Raw genomic sequence first — 23,882 nt, 5'->3', positions numbered from 1 at the left:
CCAGACATGCAGAGGAAACAAGAGGAGGTGTGTGTGTGTCTCCATGGTGACGCAGCAGACCACTCTTGTGGAGAGGAGGCGGAGGGGACAGCCGAGGTGGAGGCGGGGGAGATGACGGACGGTGGCGAAGAGAATTTTGAAGATGAAGGCACCAGTGAAATGGTGAGGTGTGTGTGTGTGTGTGTTCTTGTTTAACTATATTTGTGGGGTCCAAAAACCGGGAGTCCACTATACTTGTGGGGTTCCGACAGCTTTGTGGGGCCAAAATGCTGGACCCCACAACTTTAAAGGGCTGTTTGTAGGTTAAAACTTGGTTTTAGGATTAGGGATAGAATTAGGTTATGGTTAGGGTGATGGTTAAGGTTAGGGTAAGGGGCTAGGGAATGCATTATGTCAATGACTGATCCCCACAAAGATAGAGTGTGTGTGTGTGTGTGTGTGTGACAACTAGCATGGCACTGTCTAAAGGTAACAAAATGAGCCTACCAACAGCTCTAAAGATCAGTAATTAAAATGTTTTATCTTGTTCGTCTAATCTGCACAAAAACAGACGTGTAAAAACAATGCTGGACTAATTCTTGCTTCTGAGCCGTTGCCAGGCAACCAGTGGAGACTCCAGTACTGGATTATGGTTACATATACAAATTATTTGTTTTTAGACTTTGGTTATTGTTAAGTATTAAATAAATAAGATATAATGGGGTTTATCTACCCCCATATGTTTTTTTTTTTTTGTGTTTTGTATTTAGATAGTTCCTACCTCTGTTCTGTTCATTTTGCTGTTTAAATATCACTTCTGTGCCTATTACTTTGTTTGTCTAATGACTCCGATGCTCCAGGCTCAATTGTATATACAGTGAAAAAGAGCTTTGAATGCAAAACTGTAATGTATGTGAAATATAACTGCTCAATAAACAGATATTTGAGATTTAAAAAGCTTCCAAAAATATAGAGACACTTTGTGTCCTTATTTATTGTGGACAAATATGAAAACCAATCAATATATTCAAGCAGACTTTTTAGTAACGTTAAAAGCAGTTGCTTTTAAACATTTTGCCATTGGTACCTCCATAAAAAGTCATTCATGTGACATTTGAAACAACAGACATACCAGACTGATCTCATGAATTGGCGTATGTATGAAACGCCAATTTGTATTCCGTTTTTGCGTGTTATCAAGACGCATAATCGCATTTTTGCGTGTATATCAACGCAAATTGGCCGCCATTGACCTACATTGCGAGTCAATTTCCGCCGTAGCGAGTAGTATACGGGGGATTGAGTAAGGAGGTAGGTTGGGTTGGCGGATGGGTAAAACACAGGACTTTCACTTTGTTTTTTTGTTTTTTTAACGGGCGTGTGACGTAGTTCTCGCCATAGTACGTTGCCTTCTCGCGATAACACGCAACGTGGCGAGGCCACGTGGTGGGTATGTTTACATCAGCTGTATACAGCGTAGGCATACACGTGGATAGCTGAAAATGCGTACAATAACACACCATTTGGCTTTATGAAAGTGGCGTGTATATTTACGCAAAGTCATGATGCCATGTTCGACATACAAGTTTAATGAAAACACAAATGTTGTTTCATTTAAATTGATTAGGAAGTGTAGAACAACCAGTCATAAGAATGGATGTCCATTGTGGCCATGTTGGTTCAGTGGGTAGAGCAGGCGCACATATACTGAGAGGTTTATACCTTGACGCAGAGGTACAGGGTTTAAATCCGACCTGTGACGATTTCCTGCATGTCTCCCCCCTCTCTCTCACCTAGCTGTCCTGTCAAAATTAAAGGTGGAAAAGCCTAACAAAAATAATCTTAAAAAACAAAGAAAGAATGGATGTCCATCTCACTGATTTCTCTGTTTTCCTTTTCTTTTAATTGCAGATAGAGAATCACATATCAGACATTGACAACTGAGTAAGGTCAGTATTTAATCTCTGCTTAAAAGGAAATTATTCATATGGAAACAAACTTGTCTGACATTTCATTTTGTGAAAAGACATTTAACAGTGTACAGACAACAGTCCATACAGTGCCCAGCATAAAAAATAAGCTCAAAAGATCCTCAGCTAATTTTTCCACTTTTCGGCAGAGTGAGAAACGATGCTCATCACGTTCTTCTAAATGGCATTCTCATTCTCTCCATCTGGGAGCATAAGGAAAGGCAGCTGTTCTGCAGTTATCACTGATGGCTGTCTGAACAGCCACAGAGATACAACTCCATCTCATCTGCACTTTCTATCAGACAACATTCAAATCCCGATTTACTTTGTATGAAAAAATAGCAAGATTTAATTTGCCTCCTGGCTGACATTTAGTCCCTGCTGTCCGCAAGTGCCCGATAAGGGAAATCTTTTTCAGCCGCTCTGAACGTGATGGATCATTAAGATGATGGCATAATGAACCGTTTGTCCTCAGGAGGATATCTCAGTGGTTGCAGGTATAATCCGAAGCATTAGTTTATTTTGATGTTAGTCGCAGCTCCTACGCCTCCTGTTTTTTACCTCACAGCGAAATCTTGCAGATAAAGCACCTTATAATGTAGCCACCTTTTATACACAGGTTTATTGTGAAGGACAGATAATGATAATTTTTCACTGCAGTCTGTCTTGTTTTTTCATCCTTTTTCAGGTTGGTGGGGGGCTACAGTATAAGAAGATGGGAGGACAGATACCAGTAAAACCTTTTTGATCAAGAAGATGTATTTGAAATTAAACGAAAGCAACGAAAGGAGTGGCTGACAGCAGAGGAAGAGTTTTTTTGCTTGTTTGCCTCATTAGAACATGACACTTGTGTGTACTTTATCGAAATGCTGGTTATCAATATTCTCCAGACTACTGCAAAATCAACTGCAAAGAGCAATCAATAATTTCCCTTCAAGCTGATTGCCCTTCTGAAAAAACAGGACATTGTGTGCTTAATATATTATGGTCTGTATTGTGCATAGAAATACGGTTATGTTCATCAGTCAAATGAACCATAACACCCTCTTTTGCCGTTTGTTCCGTTTCTGTGCATTGAAAACTGTGAAGAGCATTGACGTTGGCAGAGAGCTAAATCTGAATGAATGTAACACTTGATAATTATGTGAGTTTGCTTAATTCGTACATTTTTGCTAGTATGTAATTTATTCACATTGTCTGCACACAGTGTTGTGTATGCATATCATGTTTGTCGTTTGAATATGTATTTTGAGTTCTGTTTACATTTTGTTTATGGTAAACAAAAGATTAGAAGAGGCAATTTTTTATTATCCGCATGTTAAAAATGTGGCTATTATGGATCATTTTTATTAATTGCATCTGTTACAGCTATGGATAGCTACAGCTATGGATGATAAATAAACCCGTTAATCCCCAGAAAAGAAGAAAACAAGCAGCCTGTGTTGTGGCTTTCATTTCCACACACAATCTGGGGGGAAAATGCTCACTGTGGTTCTGTGGGGGTTTTCTGCTTGGTACAAAACTCCATTTTCACTTACTGCTTGCAAAACAACTTCAACAATCTTTTGTATTAACCTTGTGTGACATGGGAAGCAGCATTGGAAAGTTTCTACCTGACTAAATGTAAAGTTAACTTTTTTCCTCCAGCCTCAAAACATTTTTAGCCTTGGGGTCTGTCTTTAGATCCACCACTTTGGTCCAGACGGAAATATCTCAACAACTATTGGGTAATAGGCTTCTACAATTTAATAAGACGAGGAAATCCCTTATGTCATGCCTTGCAACTATAAATCTAGCACATCAGTCCCTAACTTAGCACACACTACACTGTAACCAAAGTAATCAAGCAGTGACGGTATCTGCAGGGGGATGGAGTTTGGAACCAGGAAGAGTGGGAGTAGGAGGGGGGGGGGGACATCCACCGCATGTTTTTAGTTTTTTGTATTTAGATAGTTCTTAACTCTGTTCTGTTCATCATTCTGTTTAAATATGGACATACAGACAGAAATATCTCAACAACTATTTGATGAATGTCATTACATTTTGTTCAGACATTCACGATTCCCAGAAGATAAATCATGTTGACTTTGGTGATCCTCTGACTTGTCCTTTAGCGAAACCATGAGGCACAGAATAAAGCTAAATTTACAAATCCTCCACTTAAGTTTAATTATAGAATTCCTACACATTAGTCCTATTCTGTAATTGGCTATGAGAATATAAATTTTTCTACAATGCCCTTGAAAACTACAGCTTCTGAGCAATATGTGGTGGTAAGGCAGCAGCAGATGGCATTTCTAATTCACTCACTTCATTAGCACCAGATCATCATTTTCACAGGTTAAGGAGGGCCATTGGCTGGTTTGCAGGTATAATTGGTTTTATCATTGCTGGCGAGCAGCCAGTGAGTATAGTGATCAGTCATGCAGCTCCTCTAATATGGACAATGTTCAGTGTGTGATGAACTGAATTAATCACCGGCTTGTAGCTGCTGGATGAATTATGAGTATAACCGGTCAGGATCTTTATATTACATCTGTGATTAGCCATACTTGAGCAAGGATGCACAACTCGCAGCAAGCTTTGTTTTCCAAATGTAGGAGGTTTGATAAATTATATCTGAAAGGAAACAAGCATAAAAATAAGCCATGTATAATGATATACTTACTTACTAAGGCCTTTATATTCCCCAAGCCCTCCATCCTCTCTGGTCTTGTGCCTTCCGATCCAGTTGCTGCCATGACAGCTCCTCAGCCTTAATCACTTGTTCTGCACTTCTTCTCCAGGTCGTTGTAGGTCTTCCTCTCTTTCTCTTGCCTTGTGGGTTCCATGTTAGTGCCTGCTTGGTGATTGGTTTATTTTGTTTTCTAAGTGTGCGGCATATCTAGCTCCTCTTCATTCTCCTAATTTAAAGTGCCATGGGTTCTTGCTCGGTGTGCTCCCACCACACATTCTATGGCTCCCACAGGTTGGTGTAGGTGTCGGGCCAGTAGATTCCCAGGAGGCATTGAAGGCAGCGATTGATAAATGTCTGTAGTTTATTGCGGATGTTGGTTATTTTTCATGTTTCGGATCTGTACAATAGGAATAAATTTCCGCTTGGTTTTAAGTGCTAGGTTTTTTGCTTTGCAGATGTTTTTATTTAGGATGTTGAATGTTGTTCTTGCCTTTCTTATTCTGGCCTTGACATTGTCCTCTGTTCTTCCACAGTCATTATGCTCCCAAGGTATGTAAAGCTGTCTACCTCCTCTAGTTGGTTATGATCTGTGATTATTGGTGCATTGTTCTTGTTATTGATTCTTATCTTAAGTTGTTCCTCCTAGTGTGTGTGATTTGTCCTGCATCTGTTAGTGTGTGCAAGTAGTGCAATATCATCAGTAAAATCAAGATGCTCTAGCTGTTCAGCTAGGCTCCAACGGTTCTCCTGTTGTTAGTTACTTGGTTCATGATCTAATTTATGAGAAGGAAGAAGAAGGGCGAGAGCAAACATCCCTATTGCACGCAAGTCAGGACCTCGAAGGCCTTTGATGGACATCCTTATGAAGGACTCAATGTTGCATTCCATACAGTAGGGGCTCTTGATGATGCTGATTAACTTTGGCGGGATCCCAAAGTGCACCATTAGTTTTCAAAGTGAAATTGCCATAGACTTCCATTCTATGGATTGCTTAATAATAATCCTCCTGATCCTTTAACCAACACCAGTTTAATTGTTTTTCACATTTTGATTGATATTTTCTGGGTTACACAAAAAAACATTGGAAAATAAATTAAAACAGAGATATCTGTTTTTGCAAATTAACCCTAATTGTCCTCCAGGTAAAGGATTACAGTATCATACTGTACCACATGTGACCATACAGACAGACTCGTGTACAAGCTCGGCATGTCAAGCCCAACCAACTCCCGCTGAAAGCTACAACCAGTACAACAGTGTGTCTATTGCAGCATTTCATACTAGCAGCGCAAGACAGATTTAATGTATTCCTCTCAGCTATCTGCTACAGGTCATCTAACTCTGTTCTCAGTGGTTAAAGTTGATTATTTCACTTTGACTTTTTTACAGTCACACTATTTACTGGATGCAATTTGTCACACATTTGTTTGTGTGCATAACACTTTCACGTGTTAAATATTTGTGAGGTGCGTCACACTCTTTTTCTGCAGTGGTTTTTATAACTTTGCCGTGGTGCCAAATGCCAATATTAATTATCTTTTAGCAGTATTAAAACAAATCTGGTTTAGCGATGCATATTAGCATTGTATACTGTATACTACCCTTAAAGATTCTAGTGGGTCTGAAGCATCAGATAGCCTACACATTTTATAATAAATGCATCAATGAGGAGATTATATTCAGTTGTTCAGAGCAAAGAGTAGCCTAATTTAATTTGAAGACAATCATTTTATAGTTACTTTGTGACAAATGCATAATGTGGGAGCAACCATCTGACAACATGTTGTTCCCTTTTTTGACCTGGAATGCGCCATGGTCGACGCGCTTAAACAAGACTCAGAATGACTCCACAGTTTTCTTTTTGTTTTCACGTTTATTTTTCCTTGTCACTCAAACTTCAATGTGATACGTGATTTTGTCTTTTCCACAGAGTAGATAAACTGTCCTTACCAGACGGCGTACAAGCAGTGACAGCAGAGCCAAAATAAAGGATGTAACTTTCTATTAGGCCTATACACTAAAATGTCTTTGTCTTGGCAGGCATGATATTGTGTTTTTCATGTAGCACGTTTGTTTGTGTCTTTTTTCTCCTCTGTATTATTTAGGTTACCACATTTTGTACTATGAAATAAATATATGTGTACTTATAAAATAAATGTCCCCTGAAATAAACAAAAGTAAAACCTATGTATTATTTTAAGTATACTGACTAATTTATTTATTTATATTTATGCTACATTTATTTATTTATTTCAGGATGTATTTTCAATTTTCAATTCAATTCAATTCAATTTTATTTATAGTATCAAATCATAACAAAAGTTATCTCGAGACACTTTACAGATAGAGTAGGTCTAGACCACACTCTATAAATTCCAAAAGCCCAACAATTACAGTAATTCCCTCAAGAGCAAGCATTAGCAGTGGCTATTGCGACAGTGGCAAGAAAAAACTCCCTTTTAGGAAGAAACCTCGGCAGACCCAGACTCTTGGTAGGCGGTGTCTGACGGGCCGGTTGGGGGCGTGATGAACAGTGGTGATAACAGTCACATTAGAAGTCACATTGACTTTGAAGGTTATCGTGGAAGTTCATGTCAACTATACTACTTCATAGGCATATTTATTAATGTATGTATTCATTAATTTAGCATTGAATAAACCGACATTACATACACTGTCTAAAATATATGAACTATATATTTATTTATGATAATCTGTGTTTATCCATAGACCTTAAAAGTGATTATCTAAAACAGCCGGAGTGTCTTCGGTAGGCGGAGGATGTTCCCGGATGTTACCGTTAACTACGTCATGTAAACAGGAAGACCGATAGAAGCGGTTAGTTCAACCTCAACCCATAGGTTCAAACCTTAGAAAATAGAAAATACACCACAACACTTGTTGGCTGTTCTAGCTTTTGTAACTGTTCTTTGTAAACTGCTCGGTATGAGTTTGCCTCCTGTGCTCGTTTGCTAGTAAACTTTTGCTACTCTGCTACGGTTTAGCTAGCTACGTTACGCGATCTACAGTACACATGGGTAAATAAAGGCTAACACTAGCTGGTTGCATGTCGTCGTTATGGGAGACAAGGAGCTGAGTCTTATTGACCAGAATATAACAAGGTAACGTAAACTAATCACAGCGTTTTTGTGGCTTTGTTCGATAGAAACGTGTGTCTCGACTTGTATTGACGTTAAACGTTGAATTCATTTATTTTAAAATACTAAAAGGTAAAGTAGTATTGCTAAATTCACTTAAGATACTAAACGTTACGTTACTCATGCAGCGGAATGGTCCCTGTCATATTTTTGCCTGTTATGTAAAGTCCAAAACAAATTTTCCTTCGGGGACAATAAAGTATATCTTATCTATATCTTATCTTATCTATCTATGCTATATTATTAGATTATAGCTAATGCATTAATGTGCATAAAACAGAATTGTAATGGGTTAAGCTAATGTTAATTGTAACGTTATACTGCTGGTTTAATCATTAGCACCTTTTATAACATCATCTTATGTTTGTATGTAAAATCTTCTTTGCAAAGTGACTAGTAACTATAACGCTGACGTTAACCGTCAGACGTAATGGAGTAAAGAGTACATTATTTCCCTCTGAAATTTAGTGGAATAAAAGTTTAAACGTAGTTTGCAAGTAGTACCTCAAAACTGTAACGTTAATGTTGCTTAAGTTTAATGGAGTTAAGATACTTTGTTACATTCCACCCACCACTGATAAGAGGTCCTCCTCACCCAATTCCCGAAAACCTAAAATGACATCTTAGTATTGCTTGTTTTGACTGACTGTCCAAAACCCTAAAATATTCAGTTTACTATTACATGATTCAAGGAACAGCAGCAAATCCTCACAACTAACAAGCTGGAAGCAGAGAGTGTTTGGCATCGTTGCTTCATTTTATTAATTAACAAAAAGTTGTTGATTGTTATGCTGTCAATCTACTGGGTTCAGCTCTGATACTTTTACCTTCAATCTGAGATAGAAAAATCATGCTTTGGTTAAAGTGCTGCTCATAGTTCATGTCCACATTAAAGCCACAACCTGTGATGAGGGATCACAAGTAGAACTTGCTTCATGTTAAGGGGTCACAATCCCATAAGGTTAGAAACCACTACTTTAAATGTTCATCGCAAGGTTTTCGAACTGAAAAGCCAGAAAGTTAATCAGTAAAATTTACAAATATTTACTAGTTTGTAGTTTAATGTGAGGATAGGCTGATTTTCTGTGATTTATATACAGTACATGTAAACTGAATATATTTTGGGTTGGGGGCTGTTGATCGGTGAAAACAAGACATTGGAAGATGTTACCTTGAACTCTGATGGGTATTTTTCACACTTTTTGGGACCTTTCATAGACTAAAATACTCGATTAACTGATGAAAAAAATGTGTTGCTGCAAATTTGAGAAACCATTTCATGCAGAGCAAATTGGTCAGCACGAAATCAAAGTTTTTTCTTCCATGGTGAATCTGTTGTTTTACCTTGTTGCTTTGTGTCTAGTTTGCTAGATGTCCCCCTGAGTCCCACTGTAACATCACTCAATCTGCACTGCAATCACATCCCAGGGATCGAGGGCCTGACCTCAGCTTGGCACCTGCGGCACTTAGACCTTTCCTCCAATTGCATTTCTAAGATTGAGGGTCTAAGTTCCCTCACTTCCCTAAGGACTTTAAATTTATCATGTAACTTAATCACCAAGGTTGAAGGTGAGTCCTTAGTCACCATTTTACTCTGACGATAAATGTTTCAGCTTTGTTGGTGTTCTCCAAGTAATAATTCTTTATTACAGACTCTTTGAGCTGTAAAATCACTCCGTTGTTAATGTCCCCTCCTTTTACCTCAGGACTGAATGGCCTCGTGAACCTAACACGATTAAACTTGTCCTACAATCAGATAAACAACCTCACTGGTGAGTTGAACACCAACTGAACAAACTTTTTTTCTACACTCAAATAAAAACACTTCCAAGTGATTGATGTGTCAATGCTTTTGATTCCTGATATCCCCACTAGGCTTGTTGTATCTTCATGGCGCGGGATACAAGCTGAAGCACATTAGTCTCCATAGCAACCACCTGGCCAACATTGATCATCTCCTGCAGTGCCTGCTGGGATTGCAAAGTTTAAGAGAGGTCACTTTGAGCCAGTATGGCAGGGACAACCCTGTGTGTAGGTCACCAGGTAAGAGTACTTGGACAAATATATTACCTGTAAATACTGGCCTTTGACAGATATACTTTATCAGTACGTGTTACCTGATATGTTAAAATAAAAAAAAATAAAAACTTAACATGGTTCAGTCAGAAGAAGTAAAAGTAAAATTTCAGGTGCAGGGACTGTTAAGAATGTTTTGAAGAATTATTTTTGAAATTGGGTGTGTTTATGTATACATACAGACTATACACACTCCAGTTTACCTCAGAGTACAACCAGCTTAATAAAACCCAGTCTAGTTTTCTGCTGCATGCTGAAAACCTACCTGTTAGACTGCAACTCAACACCCCATGCTAGCACTTCAAAAAAACACTGAACAAGCTTGTGGTTGTTTGTTTGGGAGGGATGTATTTACAATTTTTTCGAAGACATCTAGTTTTGATTACATGTATTGTAAGTTGCTTTGGACAAAAGCATCTGCCCAAAGAATGTAATATAATGTCTAAATAAACAGCCCTGCATAAAACTCATGAAGGTGAGGTTGCTCAGTTTTTGTTGAAGACGTGTTGATTCAACTTCATGGTCCTAAGGATCCTTGATGCTTTATATTTTGCTGTTCTGTCCACCACATTTCAATGAGGGTAGACTACACCTCTCAATTCAACAGCACCACAAACCACAGCCTGCGGAATTAACACTCTCTAAAACAGTTTCAACACTAAAACAATCATGAACGTAGGATTTATTGAGCTAAATTGTGAGTTTATAGGAAAGATTTTACTTGTGGACATTTAAAAAGTGTAATAATATACATAATCAGTATGTGCTATAAACAGGTGACTTCTTTCTTCTCTCTGTTGTTTTTGATGCATATTTCACTAATCCAGAGGATAATTGCTAGATTTAGCTGCATAACTGACTCATAACTCTCCCATGTTGTATGAATGAAAGCACAATGACAATCAGTGGTAGTCTAATGGACAGCCACCACTAGGGATGACTGTGTCCTACTTGGCTCTCTTTACATTGTATTTCTGTTTACATAATTGATTTGACTGCAGTGATTTGAATGTTAAAATCTTTCCAGTGTTTTACTTTAAGTTATGGAGTGCATCCATTATCCATATCTTCCTGCTCATGATTAATTCACAGCAGTAGCTGTTAAAAGAATGTGTTTTAATCCATGAGGACAAACTCAATGCAGTCTTACAACCTTTGCTGTCAATGTTCGTAGGTACACTTATATTAGCAGTACCTTAGTTCTCATTAAGTGAGTCACATCAATAGTGCATAAGGATAGAACACACTGAAGAGAGGGAATTCATTTAGATATAAATTATTTAATTTTGGGCCACCTGATTTTTTTAGCCAAGCAATATACTACTAATGAAATAATTCTGAATAATGGAATTCATGGATGGTCTCGCAACTCTGGCCTTGTCAGATTTTTTTATGTATATGTGTGTCTGTCCTGCTGCAGGTTACAGGGAAATTGTTATTCAGTCGTTGCCACAGATTTCTGCTCTGGATGGTCTGGACCGGCATGGAAATCCATCACAGCTAGGTCTAGGGAGTCCATGTGATATCCCTGGTCTGGAGGACTATGTGGACCTTCTGCTGTCCTCGGATACCAGTCACAATGAAGCGGTAGTTTTTGATCCCATACTATTACATAATTTTTTTTATTACATGTCATTTATCCGATGCTTTTATATATATATATATATATATATATATCTCAGAGGTTGCACGCCTCTGTAGCAACTAGCAACTTAAGTTTCTTGCTCAGGGACACATTGGTTGATGTATCGCAGTGGGAATCGAATCAGAACCCCCACATTCAAGGCATGTGCAAACTGAAAAATGTGTGATTTTCCACTGCCAAACCTGTCCTCTCACTTTCCCAAAGTGTTAACAGGAAAATGGTTTGGGAGACTTAATTAACTAGACCAGGGGTCGACATTTTTGACTACTTTTTTTTTTTTTAAAGGGTGTGCGCGTGTGAGCACCCACGGAGGAAAACAAATCGGCGCCTTTGCGCAACCTGTTATTTACGGTAGTTTGATTGACTCATATCTCTGACTGGGAACAATACAAAGAGGATTACCAACGGCCGCTGGGGCAGATGAACTAACGTCTTGTTAATGTAAGGTGGCTACAATTAAACCTTCGTGAGTTAAAAGCCAATACTTATCAGTGCACTCCCCTGTGTAGACCGGCATAAACATGTAGATAGCGATAATTCAATCTGCTCTGTCTGCTCGGTACACTCTTGTCCATTGCGCTGTTTTACGCAAACACAGCTCTACTCTGCAAATAGCAAATTTTTACAAAACAAGCTAAAGCAAAAGCTGTTGGTTTGTAGTCTGTTTTTGTATCTTAGTTTGCAGGGATCTTGAAATTTGGAAAAATTCTTATAAATTTAAGCTGTCTGAAGAAACCATCCTCTCCGCTGGAGCGGTAAATATGGATGCATTATAAGACCAAAACAAATACATGTGGCTACTTAATATGCACGTGAATGACGCAATCGTTATGTTCCTGTACTTCATTCTTGATAATGATGCTGGTTGTGTTATTATTTTGCCACAGCATCGTTTCATTGAAAATGAGACATACAGGACCTGCTTATCAGTCCATTCATCATTAAAGCTGGGCTTTTCCACAACTTTTCGCTTCAGGCTCTTTGACAGTGATATTTTTGTCAGCCCATTTTCCACCAATCAGGACTGCATACTAAAACCATGTTTCCATAATGATGATAATAATAATATACAATAATAATAATTACAAGGTCCTGATTATTACAGATTCCCTGGATATTACATTTTGATGTGATTTCATAAAAAAAATTATGTTAACATGGCACACTAATAAGCAAGACATTTTGAAAAGGGCACTTCATATCAAAAAGGTTGCCGACCCCTGAACTAGACCATCTTGCCGTGAAGTGATAGAGATGAACTAATTGATCCGCTGTGTCACCCTGTAGCCCAAGTTGTAAATAGCAGATCCCCAGTAGTCACTATAGCTTACTTTATACACTCATTGCACCAGATGGCAAAATCCATCTGTTTTTCTTTTAAGCAAAACCAGCTGCAGTGTAACACACCCAAATGGAAAAAGTAGCACATTTAAGTTTCCATTGCAGGTAAGAGAGGATGTCACTCTCACTACACCCCGCATTGATGAGGTGCTGACCCAGTTTCGTCAGCGGATTGCCTCTGAAGCAATCACAGATCCAGTTGCACAGATTCGCTCTACGGTGTCCGATCCAGCAGACCCAGTTAATGAACAACGCATCAGGAAACTGGAGCACCAGGTGTCCCAGCTTATCCAGAAGGTGCTTATTTCACACTGCTGAAAGCCATCAATTCATGATTAGGAAGTATTTGTACGAGGTATACAGCAGGCGAAGAAATAAACATATTGATGGGTTATATTTAGATAAAAAACAGTCATAGTTAGTCTGTATTGCTAATGGTCCTTTTTTTTCAAATATTAGAAACTGGAGTATTTCAGCATTTTCAGATTTAAGAGAACATTTGTCTCTAAAGACGCCTGTTGATGATGCTTAATGTATTTGTTCTAGGTTAAGTATTCATGGTATCGGGGCAGCATCCCAGCTTTGATACCACATGTATTTTTTCTTTAACTTAAGTGTGAAGTCCTTTTATTTAAATTAGATTTTTGAAGTGTTCCATTTCATGTTGCTGCTATGCCTATCAAACCTACCCTATGTTTTATTCATTTATTATTCAGTTTGCATTCATCCAAACATGTAGACTGTTTTTTTGTTTTTTCGTCACATATGAGTATTTCTGCAATATGTACCCAGGCCCCTGCGGTTGACAAATCCAGTAGCTCTACTCATTCTGGCGTCCCAGTACGGAAAGCCAAGAGGGACACAGATCGCACATCAGAGAGTGAGTGTGACAGCGGGAAGGAAAACAGGAGGCAAACGGGGATCCCCAAACACCGTAACAGCATGACACAAAGGACAACCCCCAAGGGAACCAGGGGCCGGAGATCAGACAGGTGAACAAAAAAAAAAAAAAAAAAAAAGTTGTCATGTTAACTGCTCTGTAATGAAAATAATTTGTTTTCCCCTCATGTTTACATGTTTACTCCCTGATTTTGTTATACGAGTTAACTGCCACCCACACAAATCCCAAATTCCTCTGAACTCTCTGTTAATGTTTTAAAACTCAACTGTGCAAAGATATTTTAAGCGCTATTGGACCCTAACAAAATCAGGCACTGTACCTTTGAGTAAAGATAATCCAATTCATACACACGTTGCTGACACAGAAGGGTTTATGATGATGTAATTGACAAAGTCTGCATTCATAATAATCAAATACAATACGCAGCAATGGATATTTCCATTTTGTTCAGCATGCATCAACCTAATATCATCAGCATTCTTGGTGATTAAGGAAATCCGTTTACCTCTCACCTGGAAGGCAATGATACATTTTCTTCTCTGAGCGATGTGGTAAACTTTACTCCTCTCTGTTACAAATTACAACTGTCATCTATCTCCCATGATTAATGGCCGTGCTTCTGTGATCTACCCCTTTATCTTGCTTCATCAGCCACTGATGACATGTACTGGATTCAGTATCCAGTATTAACTTAAGTAAGCTCCCAACTGTTCTCATCAAAGGCAGGGTGATTTTAAAATATTAGCTCCAAATTCAATTCAAACAAAGTTATTCAAACTTTGCCTACCTATAAAAGTGATCAAGTTGTCAGCTTTGACCTTTATTGAGCCATAGATTTGCTTGAGGGATTTTTATAATCCATTTTACAGCTGGTTCAATACCTTTGATTTGTTTTATGTGCAGCGATCAGGAGAATCGTAAACAGAGGAGTTCAAAGTCTGCTGAGGGGCCCAGGAGGAAGTCTGGCGCTGCAGGGGATAAAGACTTAAGAAGGGGACCTGTGACAGCTGCTAAGGCCTCAGGCGACATGAAAGCCAAGTCCACTGGGGAGGAGGAAACCTATAGGGTACGAAATATGCCTCTGTACAAGAGGGGAGTAAACATCCTCTGGGTGTTTGTACCCATATTTTTGTGAAATACTTTTGTAGGTATTGTTTTTATTTTTACCCAAAACCATTACACACCAACATGCACATAGAGGATCAGAATAATATTAACATTTTTCATTAGACTTTTTGAGATAACTCTAGTCAGTAATCTAATAAATGATACATTATTTAAAATTTTGTTACAAAACATCATACATAACACAACACTCAGGAGTCTACCATCTGGACCCCTGGGGGTCCCTGAACCCCACTTTGGGAACCACTGTGTTAGACTAATGGTTGCATATGCATATGAACACTCGTTAAGCGTATACATACATAGAAATAGCATATTTTCCATTCCCTTGTAATATACCAGCCACCATTTTTCCTGTTATATTCAAACTCCAACCTTCACCATGGCTAAGAGTGTCCCTCCCACGCTCAAAAGATATTCTTTGTTCCATGCGTTCTTCTTGCTTGTCAAAACCTGGTGCCTACTATACCTGCAATGCAATGATTTGTGTGTGTTATGCTAGTAGCGGCTAAAGTCGCCTTGTGCCGCTAGCCTAAAGCAGAGATAAGGAGCGGGCTAAAGAAGTCTAGTAAGCTCACTTCTTTCTAACTCCATACCCCAGATGTCTCTCATTTATAAACTTGTAGTCTTTAGCCCCAATCAATGCTGATTCAAGTGAATTTATCAGATTTCATGCCGCTCTTCCTGGAGCCACAAAGGCTCTATACAATATAGAGCCTTTATTCATATATATATATATATATATATATATATATATATATATATATATATATATATATATATTTTTTTTTTTGACCTATGCAGTAACAGTTCAAAAGACCTGTAGACACACTTTGGTGTGTAAAATCTGTGGAGCTCTCCTTTTATTCTTATCAATATTCTTTACAGGAACTCACTGATACTTCAAAAAACATTCAATGTTGTTTAATTGTTCTTCCCTTAGTATTTGTGTTTTTGTCTGTGCATGTGTCAGACTATTGTGGAAGAGCGTGACCAGGAAAGGGAGAGGCGTTGGAAGGCTGAGCAGGCTGTGAGGAAACTAACAGAGGATCTAAAGTGCCTGCAGACGAAGGTCAGCGAGGAAAAAGACTTGCAAAGCATGGCCCTGCACACCACCGACAGGTAAGAGGAAAACTGGTTGGACACACAGATGCACATGTATGCACACAGACGTTCACATCGGTGCAGTAGCTCTAAAGCAGACGTCATGATGAAAAGGGATAATTGAACTGGTCTCTGTGGATTTCAGTTGTCAACTGCATAATGGATTCTCATCTATTTCAGCCCTCTTCATCTTTTGTATTGGCTCTCCTGAGACCAGCGCCCGCTGCCTGTCTCATTCTTAAACAATGAGTATCCATCCCACCATTAAAAATTCCTCACTATCATTGTCCCGTAGTATCTAATGAAATTGAGCACACATTTTGGCTCCATTTCTCCAAAAGCTTAAAATATGCCAGCAGTTTTCTGTAATAATAAAGATATTTAGTATAAAGATCATTACCTGCACACCCATCCTGCTTACTGTATATACCTTATATTTAAAGTCCACAGTGTATAGTTATCTATAATTAAATATTCCTATATGGAACCATTTTGCTGTAACACTGCACAGATACAGCCAGGTGTATTTTGTGCACTGTTCTTGCTTCCATCACACCCTGCTTAGATAAATCTGCATTATGGTTGTAATTAGCAGCCTGGTGACAAGCATATGTCAGATGTATTACATGAATCAATCTTAACTGTCCCTTTCTAATGACACTGAACACCGCTGGTACTATTGACTCCCTCGCTCATCAAGAGACAGATTACAGTGAAATGACTCATCATGGCTAATTTAAAGAGGGAGCCGTTGCAAGTGGTTGTACAGTTTTTCTTAGTTTTACAGTGTGTCCTGAATTCTTCAAGATTTTTCTTTCTATTTTTTTTTTTCACCAGACTGCCTTTTTGTATAATGTTATTTTTTTTTTTTTTACTGCCATTTTCACTATATTTCTAAGCTTTTAACTATGTCGTAATGTCAAATTTCTTCAATTTCACAGGCTCACAACACTATCTAGGCTATCACATTTTTAACAGCGGGAGATAAAACACGGGATAATCGAGGGCATCAAAAAATTGGTAGTGGTTGCCTTGACAGTTTCCAGTCATTCAGGGTATTACTCTTGCTGCTCTTATCATGTTTTTTCCCCATGCAGAATGAAAGAGTTGTTGCTAAAGGAGCGATCGGGGCGCTCTGAACTGCAGACTCGTGTTGAGGAGCTGGAGGGCAGGTGTCAGTCCCTAACCCAGCAGCTGGAGCAGGCCCGCAGCGGTGAAGAGCAACACAAGACTGCACTGCGCAGACTGGAGGAAAGCATCTCCCATGGAGAGGCACTCAGGGCTCGCCAACAGGCTGAGGAGGTGCAATAGTTGGTTTAGTATACCTGAGAACTCTTGTATCGCCATTTTGATACGGATAGTGTGCCTTTAGTCAGGAAATCAAAGCAAGTTTATTTAGAGTCACACACATATGAAAATATCATGCTGTTTCTGTAGCCTACCACTGAACATGTTAACCCCTTGTGTCACTATCATTTTTGATAACCAGTGTACTAGTTTAGTGAGCTCTCCTGCAGAGTGAATAAATGCAGCCAGATGAAAGGATTCAGCAGAGACGGGTCATTCAGCTCTTACGGTATGTTGTAAAACATGGTATACATGGTATAAGATATGTGCTGACCTTCCTCAGATGAAGCGGCACCAGGAGCTGGAGAACAAGGCAGCAGCTCTGAAGAGAGAGGCCGACATCCAGAGAGCATCAGTGTGTCAGCACAAAGACAAACTGCAGCAGCTGCATGAACTGCTGGCGTCCAGGGAACAAGAGCACAGGTACACCTGGAACATTTTATTTTGAATAACTGAAAGATGTGTTGCTTAATCTCAACTTTACCCCCCTTTTAAAAACTGATAATCTATTTTCTCAATCAACTTTGAACCTATGATTGATAGGCTCCTACATGTATATGATTGAATAGTTTTGGTTATTCCACATGAGATGTTTCTGTTTTGTCTTTGTTCTTCTGACTGTTTTTAAAGAAATCACAAATCTGATCAAACCACAGCTACATAGTTCTGATGAAGCAGATTAGTTGAGTTGTTAAACTTTTTACTCTTGAGAAATAATACGTAAAGATGTTTATTTTCTAAACTTAGCTATTTATATGGTCATGAGTACCGAATGTTATAGAGAAATATCTAAAGGATAAGTTCTCTAGCTGTCATAACAAACAATAGCCAGGTGACCATACGAACATTGACATTTTTTTTGCTTGCTGTAATAATTCCTCCAGTATATTTAAAGCAGAAGTGAAGCAGAGCTGTTTTCATTTTGGCGCCCATGTTATCCAATCCAATCCAAAACCAGCTGCGATCAGGAGCGGAGCTCCAGCTCCAGCCCGTGCTGCAGTGATCGTTTCGGCGTCTACTCTATTTCTTTGAGCTAATGTGTCAAGTTGGGTAGGTAATCAAACACAAGAAGGCTGCAGCTCTGCCGGATACAAAATAAAACCAATTTCAAAAGAAAACACCCAGGTTTATGGTGATTTTGGCTGTCTTGACTTCTCAGCTGTGTCTAGAGCGAGACATGCGATGAGGCACACAGAGAAAAAGACACACACACACACACACACACACACACACACACACACACACACACACACACACACAGAGTTTGGAGTGGCCTTGCTGGAGGTGGAAGGCGGTTGTTGGAGGACTACCAAAAACACGAGGAGAGGAACAGGAACGCTTTGTGACCGGTACGGAGAAATGTACATCTGGTGTGAATAGCCAGGCACCCGATCGGGCACAAATATGCGCTTCGCAGCGTTTCACAGGTAGTGTGTTCCTGGTGTTACAGCAGCAAAGAGCATAGTGCAGTAAAAAAAAAAAATGCAACATATAATAAATAAATAGCAAAAAGCTAAATATAATAACTAGACAGACTGACCGGTTGACCATCCTTGTTTGTATTTTTTTTTAAATAGAAAACAGCTGGAATTGCGGTTGCAGCCTGGCGGGGCAGATTTCCGTGAGGCAGTGGCGAAAGAGGTTGCATCAGTGGAACAGAGACACAGCCACAGGGAGGTGGAGCTGCAGGATAAACTGGCAGAGGGCAGGAAACAGTACGCTGCTCTGGAGGACGAGTTCCGCATGGCGCTAACCATCGAGGCTGCTCGCTTCTCTGAGGTCTGCTAATAGATGGACGCATGCCATACAGATGGCCTGTAATCAAGTGAAGTGTTGTCCTAAATTTGACTCTCCAATCTCTGGACAGTCCATCTGATAAATTATTACTGTCCAGTAAAAAGTGAAATGATTGAACTGGAATTGATCCCAATCTAGATAGACTTAGAGGATTTTTTTTTCCCAGCCTGATGTTGAAAGCGGAGATTGAATTAGGTTCATCAGACACATAGTCTGTGATTGCCACAGGAAGAAAGCTATACAAAAGGAATGGATTTGAATCAGTCTGCACTTTCTCAGTATGGTTACAGATTTCATTCATGCATTCTGTACAAAATCTAATCTAATCTTGATTGCTACCACTTGCACAATTTTCTACTCCAACCTTTGACCTGAATGAGATACAGATTGCTAGCCAAACATTCTCTCGTGGAAACCTTTGAAAAAAAAAAAAAAAAAAAAAAAGCTTTCTTTAAATCCATAACTCTGTCACCTTTTCTGTCAGAATTTGACAGTGATGATAAAATTGTTGAGTCAGATAATGCTTGAATCAAAGTGCTTCACTCTGTTCAACTCTCATTCACATTCAGTTCCACATCCTCACTCTGCTTCTTTAGGTAAAGGAGGCTTGTGATCAGATGACTGCAGAGCTGTGGAGGCTCAAGGAGACCCTCGGCCAGTCCCAGCAGAGGGAGAAGAAATCGGCCTCCCTGGTGCAGGAGCTCACAGCCATGGTCAAAGAACAGAAGAACCGCATCACTGATCTCATCAAAGCCAAGAGAGACGCTGTCACTGATCTGAAGGTACAGCAGTAAAGTAAAAGAGTGAGATCTGAATAAATTAATAAGAATATATTGTCTGATCAGGTTTGAAAAAACATATTGTATATATAAGATACAATAGATATGACCAGTTCTGGGAATCAGTCATCGCCTTTGGGAGACTTTGAGAAATCATGAATACTGAATGGTCCAGCTGTCAGCCACGACACCGATGACCGTTAATCATTAATACTGTCTTTCCCTCTGCCAGAGCCGTCTGCATTCCTTGGAAGCAGAGGTGGAGCAGGACCGGCGTCTTGGCCTGCAGCTCGAATTGCTCAAGAAAGACAAGGCGCGACTGTTGTCTCAGCTCACAGCTCAGGAGTCGGTGATCGACGGCCTCAGGGCAGAGAGGAGGATCTGGGGCCAGGAGCTCGCTCAGCAAGGTGGGAAACGTCTAAGAGGGCACTTGTTGTCACTGTGTTCCATGCAACAGGCTCATCTGAAGTGGACAACAAATTTTAGTTGTTTATTATCAACCGCTAGTATAGGTCTTCACTTGAGTCCAGTTTATCATATTAGCCTCCTAAATGTGTACTTTAGAGTCCGAATTAAGCTGTTTGGCTTATTCCTGTATGTGCTGATGTTTTATTTAATCCGTATCTAGTAAAGCCTGTCATCTAGTGGTTATTTGGGAGAAACGCACTCTTACACACTTCAGGCAAGTTAATTGTACATTGTAAAAATGCTTTGTTTAAGGCAGTAAATGCACCAAAAAAAAGGAATCAAACTGATAAAAATGGACAAAAGAATAATAGTTAACCTTAAAGTAGCAAAGTTTAACATTAAGTGCTGCTATCATTAGAGATGAGAACCAATTTACAATTCAATGTTTTTCTCTTTACTAGGAGCGTCCTTGGCTCAGGATCGTGGACGTCTGGAGGCCAGGATAGAAGTGTTGGGTGATGAGCTGGAGACTCAGAAGAAACAGAACGACAGGGACAACGATGCCCTAAAAATCAAAACCAAAATCATTGATGATCAGACAGAGACCATCCGCAAACTCAAAGAGGTAGTGGGATATTTTGATTATTGAAATCAGTGTGTTTAAAAAACAAAACTACAAAAGAGCCCATCATACCAGAACCTGCCACTACTTCAAAGTTTAGTTTGTGCATATTACCACAAGCATTGTATATATGTAGTTAGTTTTTATATATCTCTCTATATATTTATCTATCTGTCTTATTCTGTTTTTAATCTAGACAAACTAAAGCCATTTCACTTTCTCCTCTGCCACCCGGCTGTCTAGGCCCTGCAGGAGCGCGATGATCAGATCCGCAGGCTGCGCGAGGAGGCGGTTCAGGCTCAGAAGAGGTTCCAGCAGCAGCTGGAGGAGGAAACAGCTCGGCAGGGAGAGCTGAGGGAGCGGCTGGATCATCTGAGCCTGCGCAAGGAGGAGCTGAAACAGCAGCTGGAGGACAAGGAGGCAGAGCTTGAGGAGATCAAAAGAGTTTACAGGCAAGCATTCTATCACAAACACACATCGACATACTAGATATAATGTATACACACACACACACGAAAAAAATATACGTATTACGTACGGTTTTCAGGTTCATACTTGTATTTTCTGTTTCTACTAGGACATTAAAAAATAGTGTAGTTTAGTAGCCATCAACTACTCCCCAAAAGTCGAAAAATAGTTGAATATTTGAAAAGTTCTTGACTTGTAATGCAATATATATATATATATATATATATATATATATATATATATATATATATATATATATATATATATATATATATATATATATATATATATATATTGCCGCATTGATCAGTAGTTTTAATGGTTGAATATTCAAATAGTCAACTATACTGTAGGCCCTAGTTTCTACTAAAACATGTTTACATGTTTAATGATTAAAAAAAACACTTTTTGTCAGACTGCCCACGGCCGCTGCACCTGTATTCATGCAGATGACCATATATAGAAAACTGGCTTGGTATGATGAAATTCCGAGCCAAGTGATAGATAGATATGATAAAAAATATGGAAAAGCATAAAAGGTCTCCTTTAATAGGAATAACTGATGTCGTCATACTGTTTAGAGTACAGATCTCTACAGATGATTGCCTGAGACCGCTCCCCCTAATGTCTAGTCTTTACATCCGTTTATATTGTGTCTTTTTCTATTTCTCCATATCTATTTTTTTCTACTAGTGATTCCAGTAAGAAGTGGCAGTCGAAGGCAGACCTGCTCACTCGGCTGGAGAACCAGGTGAAGCGCATGAAGGAGAACTTTGATTCCAAGGAACGCTTGCTGCTGGAAGAAAGAGATAAAGCAACAGAAGCACACAAGTATGATACAACATCACATAACAGCAAAAATGTCTCTTTAAAATTCTTCAGAAATCAGCTGTTTTTGTTACGTTTTGGGCCTGTGTGTAGTTATCAAGTCACAGGTCTTATTTCCCATAAAACAGATATAGACATCATTTTTAATCAAATATTAGTTTATGTCACATTGGTGCAATTATTTTTTTAATTATTTTTTTGTTATTGACAATATGCCAGCATTTGAGTGCCTTAACTGTTACAGTAAGAATTGTTGTCCCTGTTGTATCGAAAATATACCGAACTGTGAACCCAAAACTGAGCTACACACTGAACCGTGAATTGTTTTGCACAGTTACAGCCCTAATCTCAGTGCTTCATTTCTGGGGCCGTCCACCCTAAAAAATGCTTATTTTACCCGAAGCAGTTAGAACAACATCCTCCAAGTGCCTTATGTAACATTATTTTTCATTTGTTGTTGTCTGTCTTGCAGAGCTGCAGTAGAGAAGTTACACTGTGTGGATGATGCATTTCGTCGACAGCTAGAGTCTGGCCAGGCTGCCCATCAAGCTGAGCTGCTTCGACTGGCGAATGAGAAGCAGAAACAGATTGAACAAGCCAATCAGAAGGTAAACTATAGATACTAGGATAGTTTTTCTCAAAGTTGGAAGGCAAGAACAGGAGCTTTGTGCCAGTGTGTTCATATTTGATTGATTGTGTGTGTGTGTGTGTGTGTGTGTGTGTGTGTGTGTGTGTGTGTGTGTGTGTGTGTGTGTGTGTGTGTGTGTGTGTGTGTGTGTGTGTGTGTGTGTGTGTGTGTGTGTGTGTTCCTCAGGTATTTGAAGTGGAGGAGGAGATGCGTCAGCTCTTGGAGGAGACCGAAACTAACAAGAGAATCATGGAGGAGAAAATGAAACGTCTCACAAGTGTTCTAAAAGACTTTTAAGTTTTAACACAAGGTTATAAGATGTTTGCAGCTATGGCAACGTATGAATTTAAATATTAGAGGAACATTTTATTTTTTTAAATGAATCCATTTACTAGTTATTTTTTATAGATGTTTTATGTTAAGTTATTGTTGTATTTTAGTGTATCATGATTTATATAATAAATTCTCTCTTGAGCATATTTTTGTCTTTTCTTTAAATTATACATACCAAACTTAAAATCCAAGATGAGAATGCAGGGTTCAGCGGTAAATAATAATACAACTTTATTTTTATACAGCATATTTCATCCAACAATGTGTGATACATATGAAACAAAACAAAAAAACATAAAAAGGCAGATTCAAGAAAAACTGTTTAAAACAAGTAGATAGCTGTATGAGGTGTCTGTTGTGTCATTTACGAAGAAACTAAATTGTGAACACTTGTGAATGGACAGATGTACCTCAGTTTAAATTACATGAAATTATAGAAATGTATACAATGAATCTACTAAGAGGAATCTCATCTTCAACAGTCAAACAAGCATCAATGATACAATAATTAACTAAAATGTTATATGTTTTGAAAGTTTTTTTTATTTACTGTAAGTCAGCTAAATGTCAAAAACATGGGATACTAAGTAGTGTAAGTAAGACATGGTAAATATAATAGTAAACTTACTGTCGACTTGATACCTCATAATTTTGACATACCTTACAATGACTATTTTTTTAAATTTTTACTTACTT

General features: G+C 38.8%; 2 protein-coding genes across 3 annotated transcripts in view; both read left to right on the top strand.

Annotated features, from left to right (window-relative positions):
• The window catches only part of ralyl (RALY RNA binding protein like), a 30,386-nt gene extending 27,005 nt beyond the window's left edge, over positions 1–3,381 (top strand). For both annotated transcript variants that reach the window (XM_028593512.1, XM_028593513.1), the window contains exons 6-8: positions 5–162; positions 1,891–1,928; positions 2,638–3,381. In XM_028593512.1, the coding sequence (XP_028449313.1) occupies positions 5–162; positions 1,891–1,923 (191 nt within the window). In that variant the 3' untranslated portion in view covers positions 1,924–1,928; positions 2,638–3,381. The remainder of the gene's footprint in view (positions 1–4; positions 163–1,890; positions 1,929–2,637) is intronic.
• Positions 3,382–7,413: 4,032 nt separating this feature from the next.
• lrrcc1 (leucine rich repeat and coiled-coil centrosomal protein 1) lies at positions 7,414–23,332 on the top strand. The gene is made up of 19 exons (XM_028593990.1): positions 7,414–7,748; positions 9,148–9,353; positions 9,491–9,556; positions 9,660–9,827; positions 11,281–11,447; positions 12,952–13,143; positions 13,639–13,838; positions 14,651–14,813; positions 15,846–15,994; positions 17,074–17,278; positions 17,607–17,746; positions 18,901–19,102; positions 19,717–19,902; positions 20,132–20,306; positions 20,769–20,932; positions 21,173–21,381; positions 22,091–22,228; positions 22,698–22,833; positions 23,040–23,332. Exons 1-19 carry the CDS (start codon positions 7,705–7,707, stop codon positions 23,148–23,150), a joined length of 3,021 nt encoding a protein of 1,006 aa, XP_028449791.1. The 5' UTR covers positions 7,414–7,704; the 3' UTR covers positions 23,151–23,332.
• Positions 23,333–23,882: the final 550 nt, after the last annotated feature.

Source organism: Perca flavescens, chromosome 12 (assembly GCF_004354835.1).
Source record: "Perca flavescens isolate YP-PL-M2 chromosome 12, PFLA_1.0, whole genome shotgun sequence".
NCBI lineage: Eukaryota > Metazoa > Chordata > Actinopteri > Perciformes > Percidae > Perca > Perca flavescens.
Note: the sequence above shows the minus strand (reverse complement) of the source record. Positions and strands in the feature narration are given on the sequence as shown.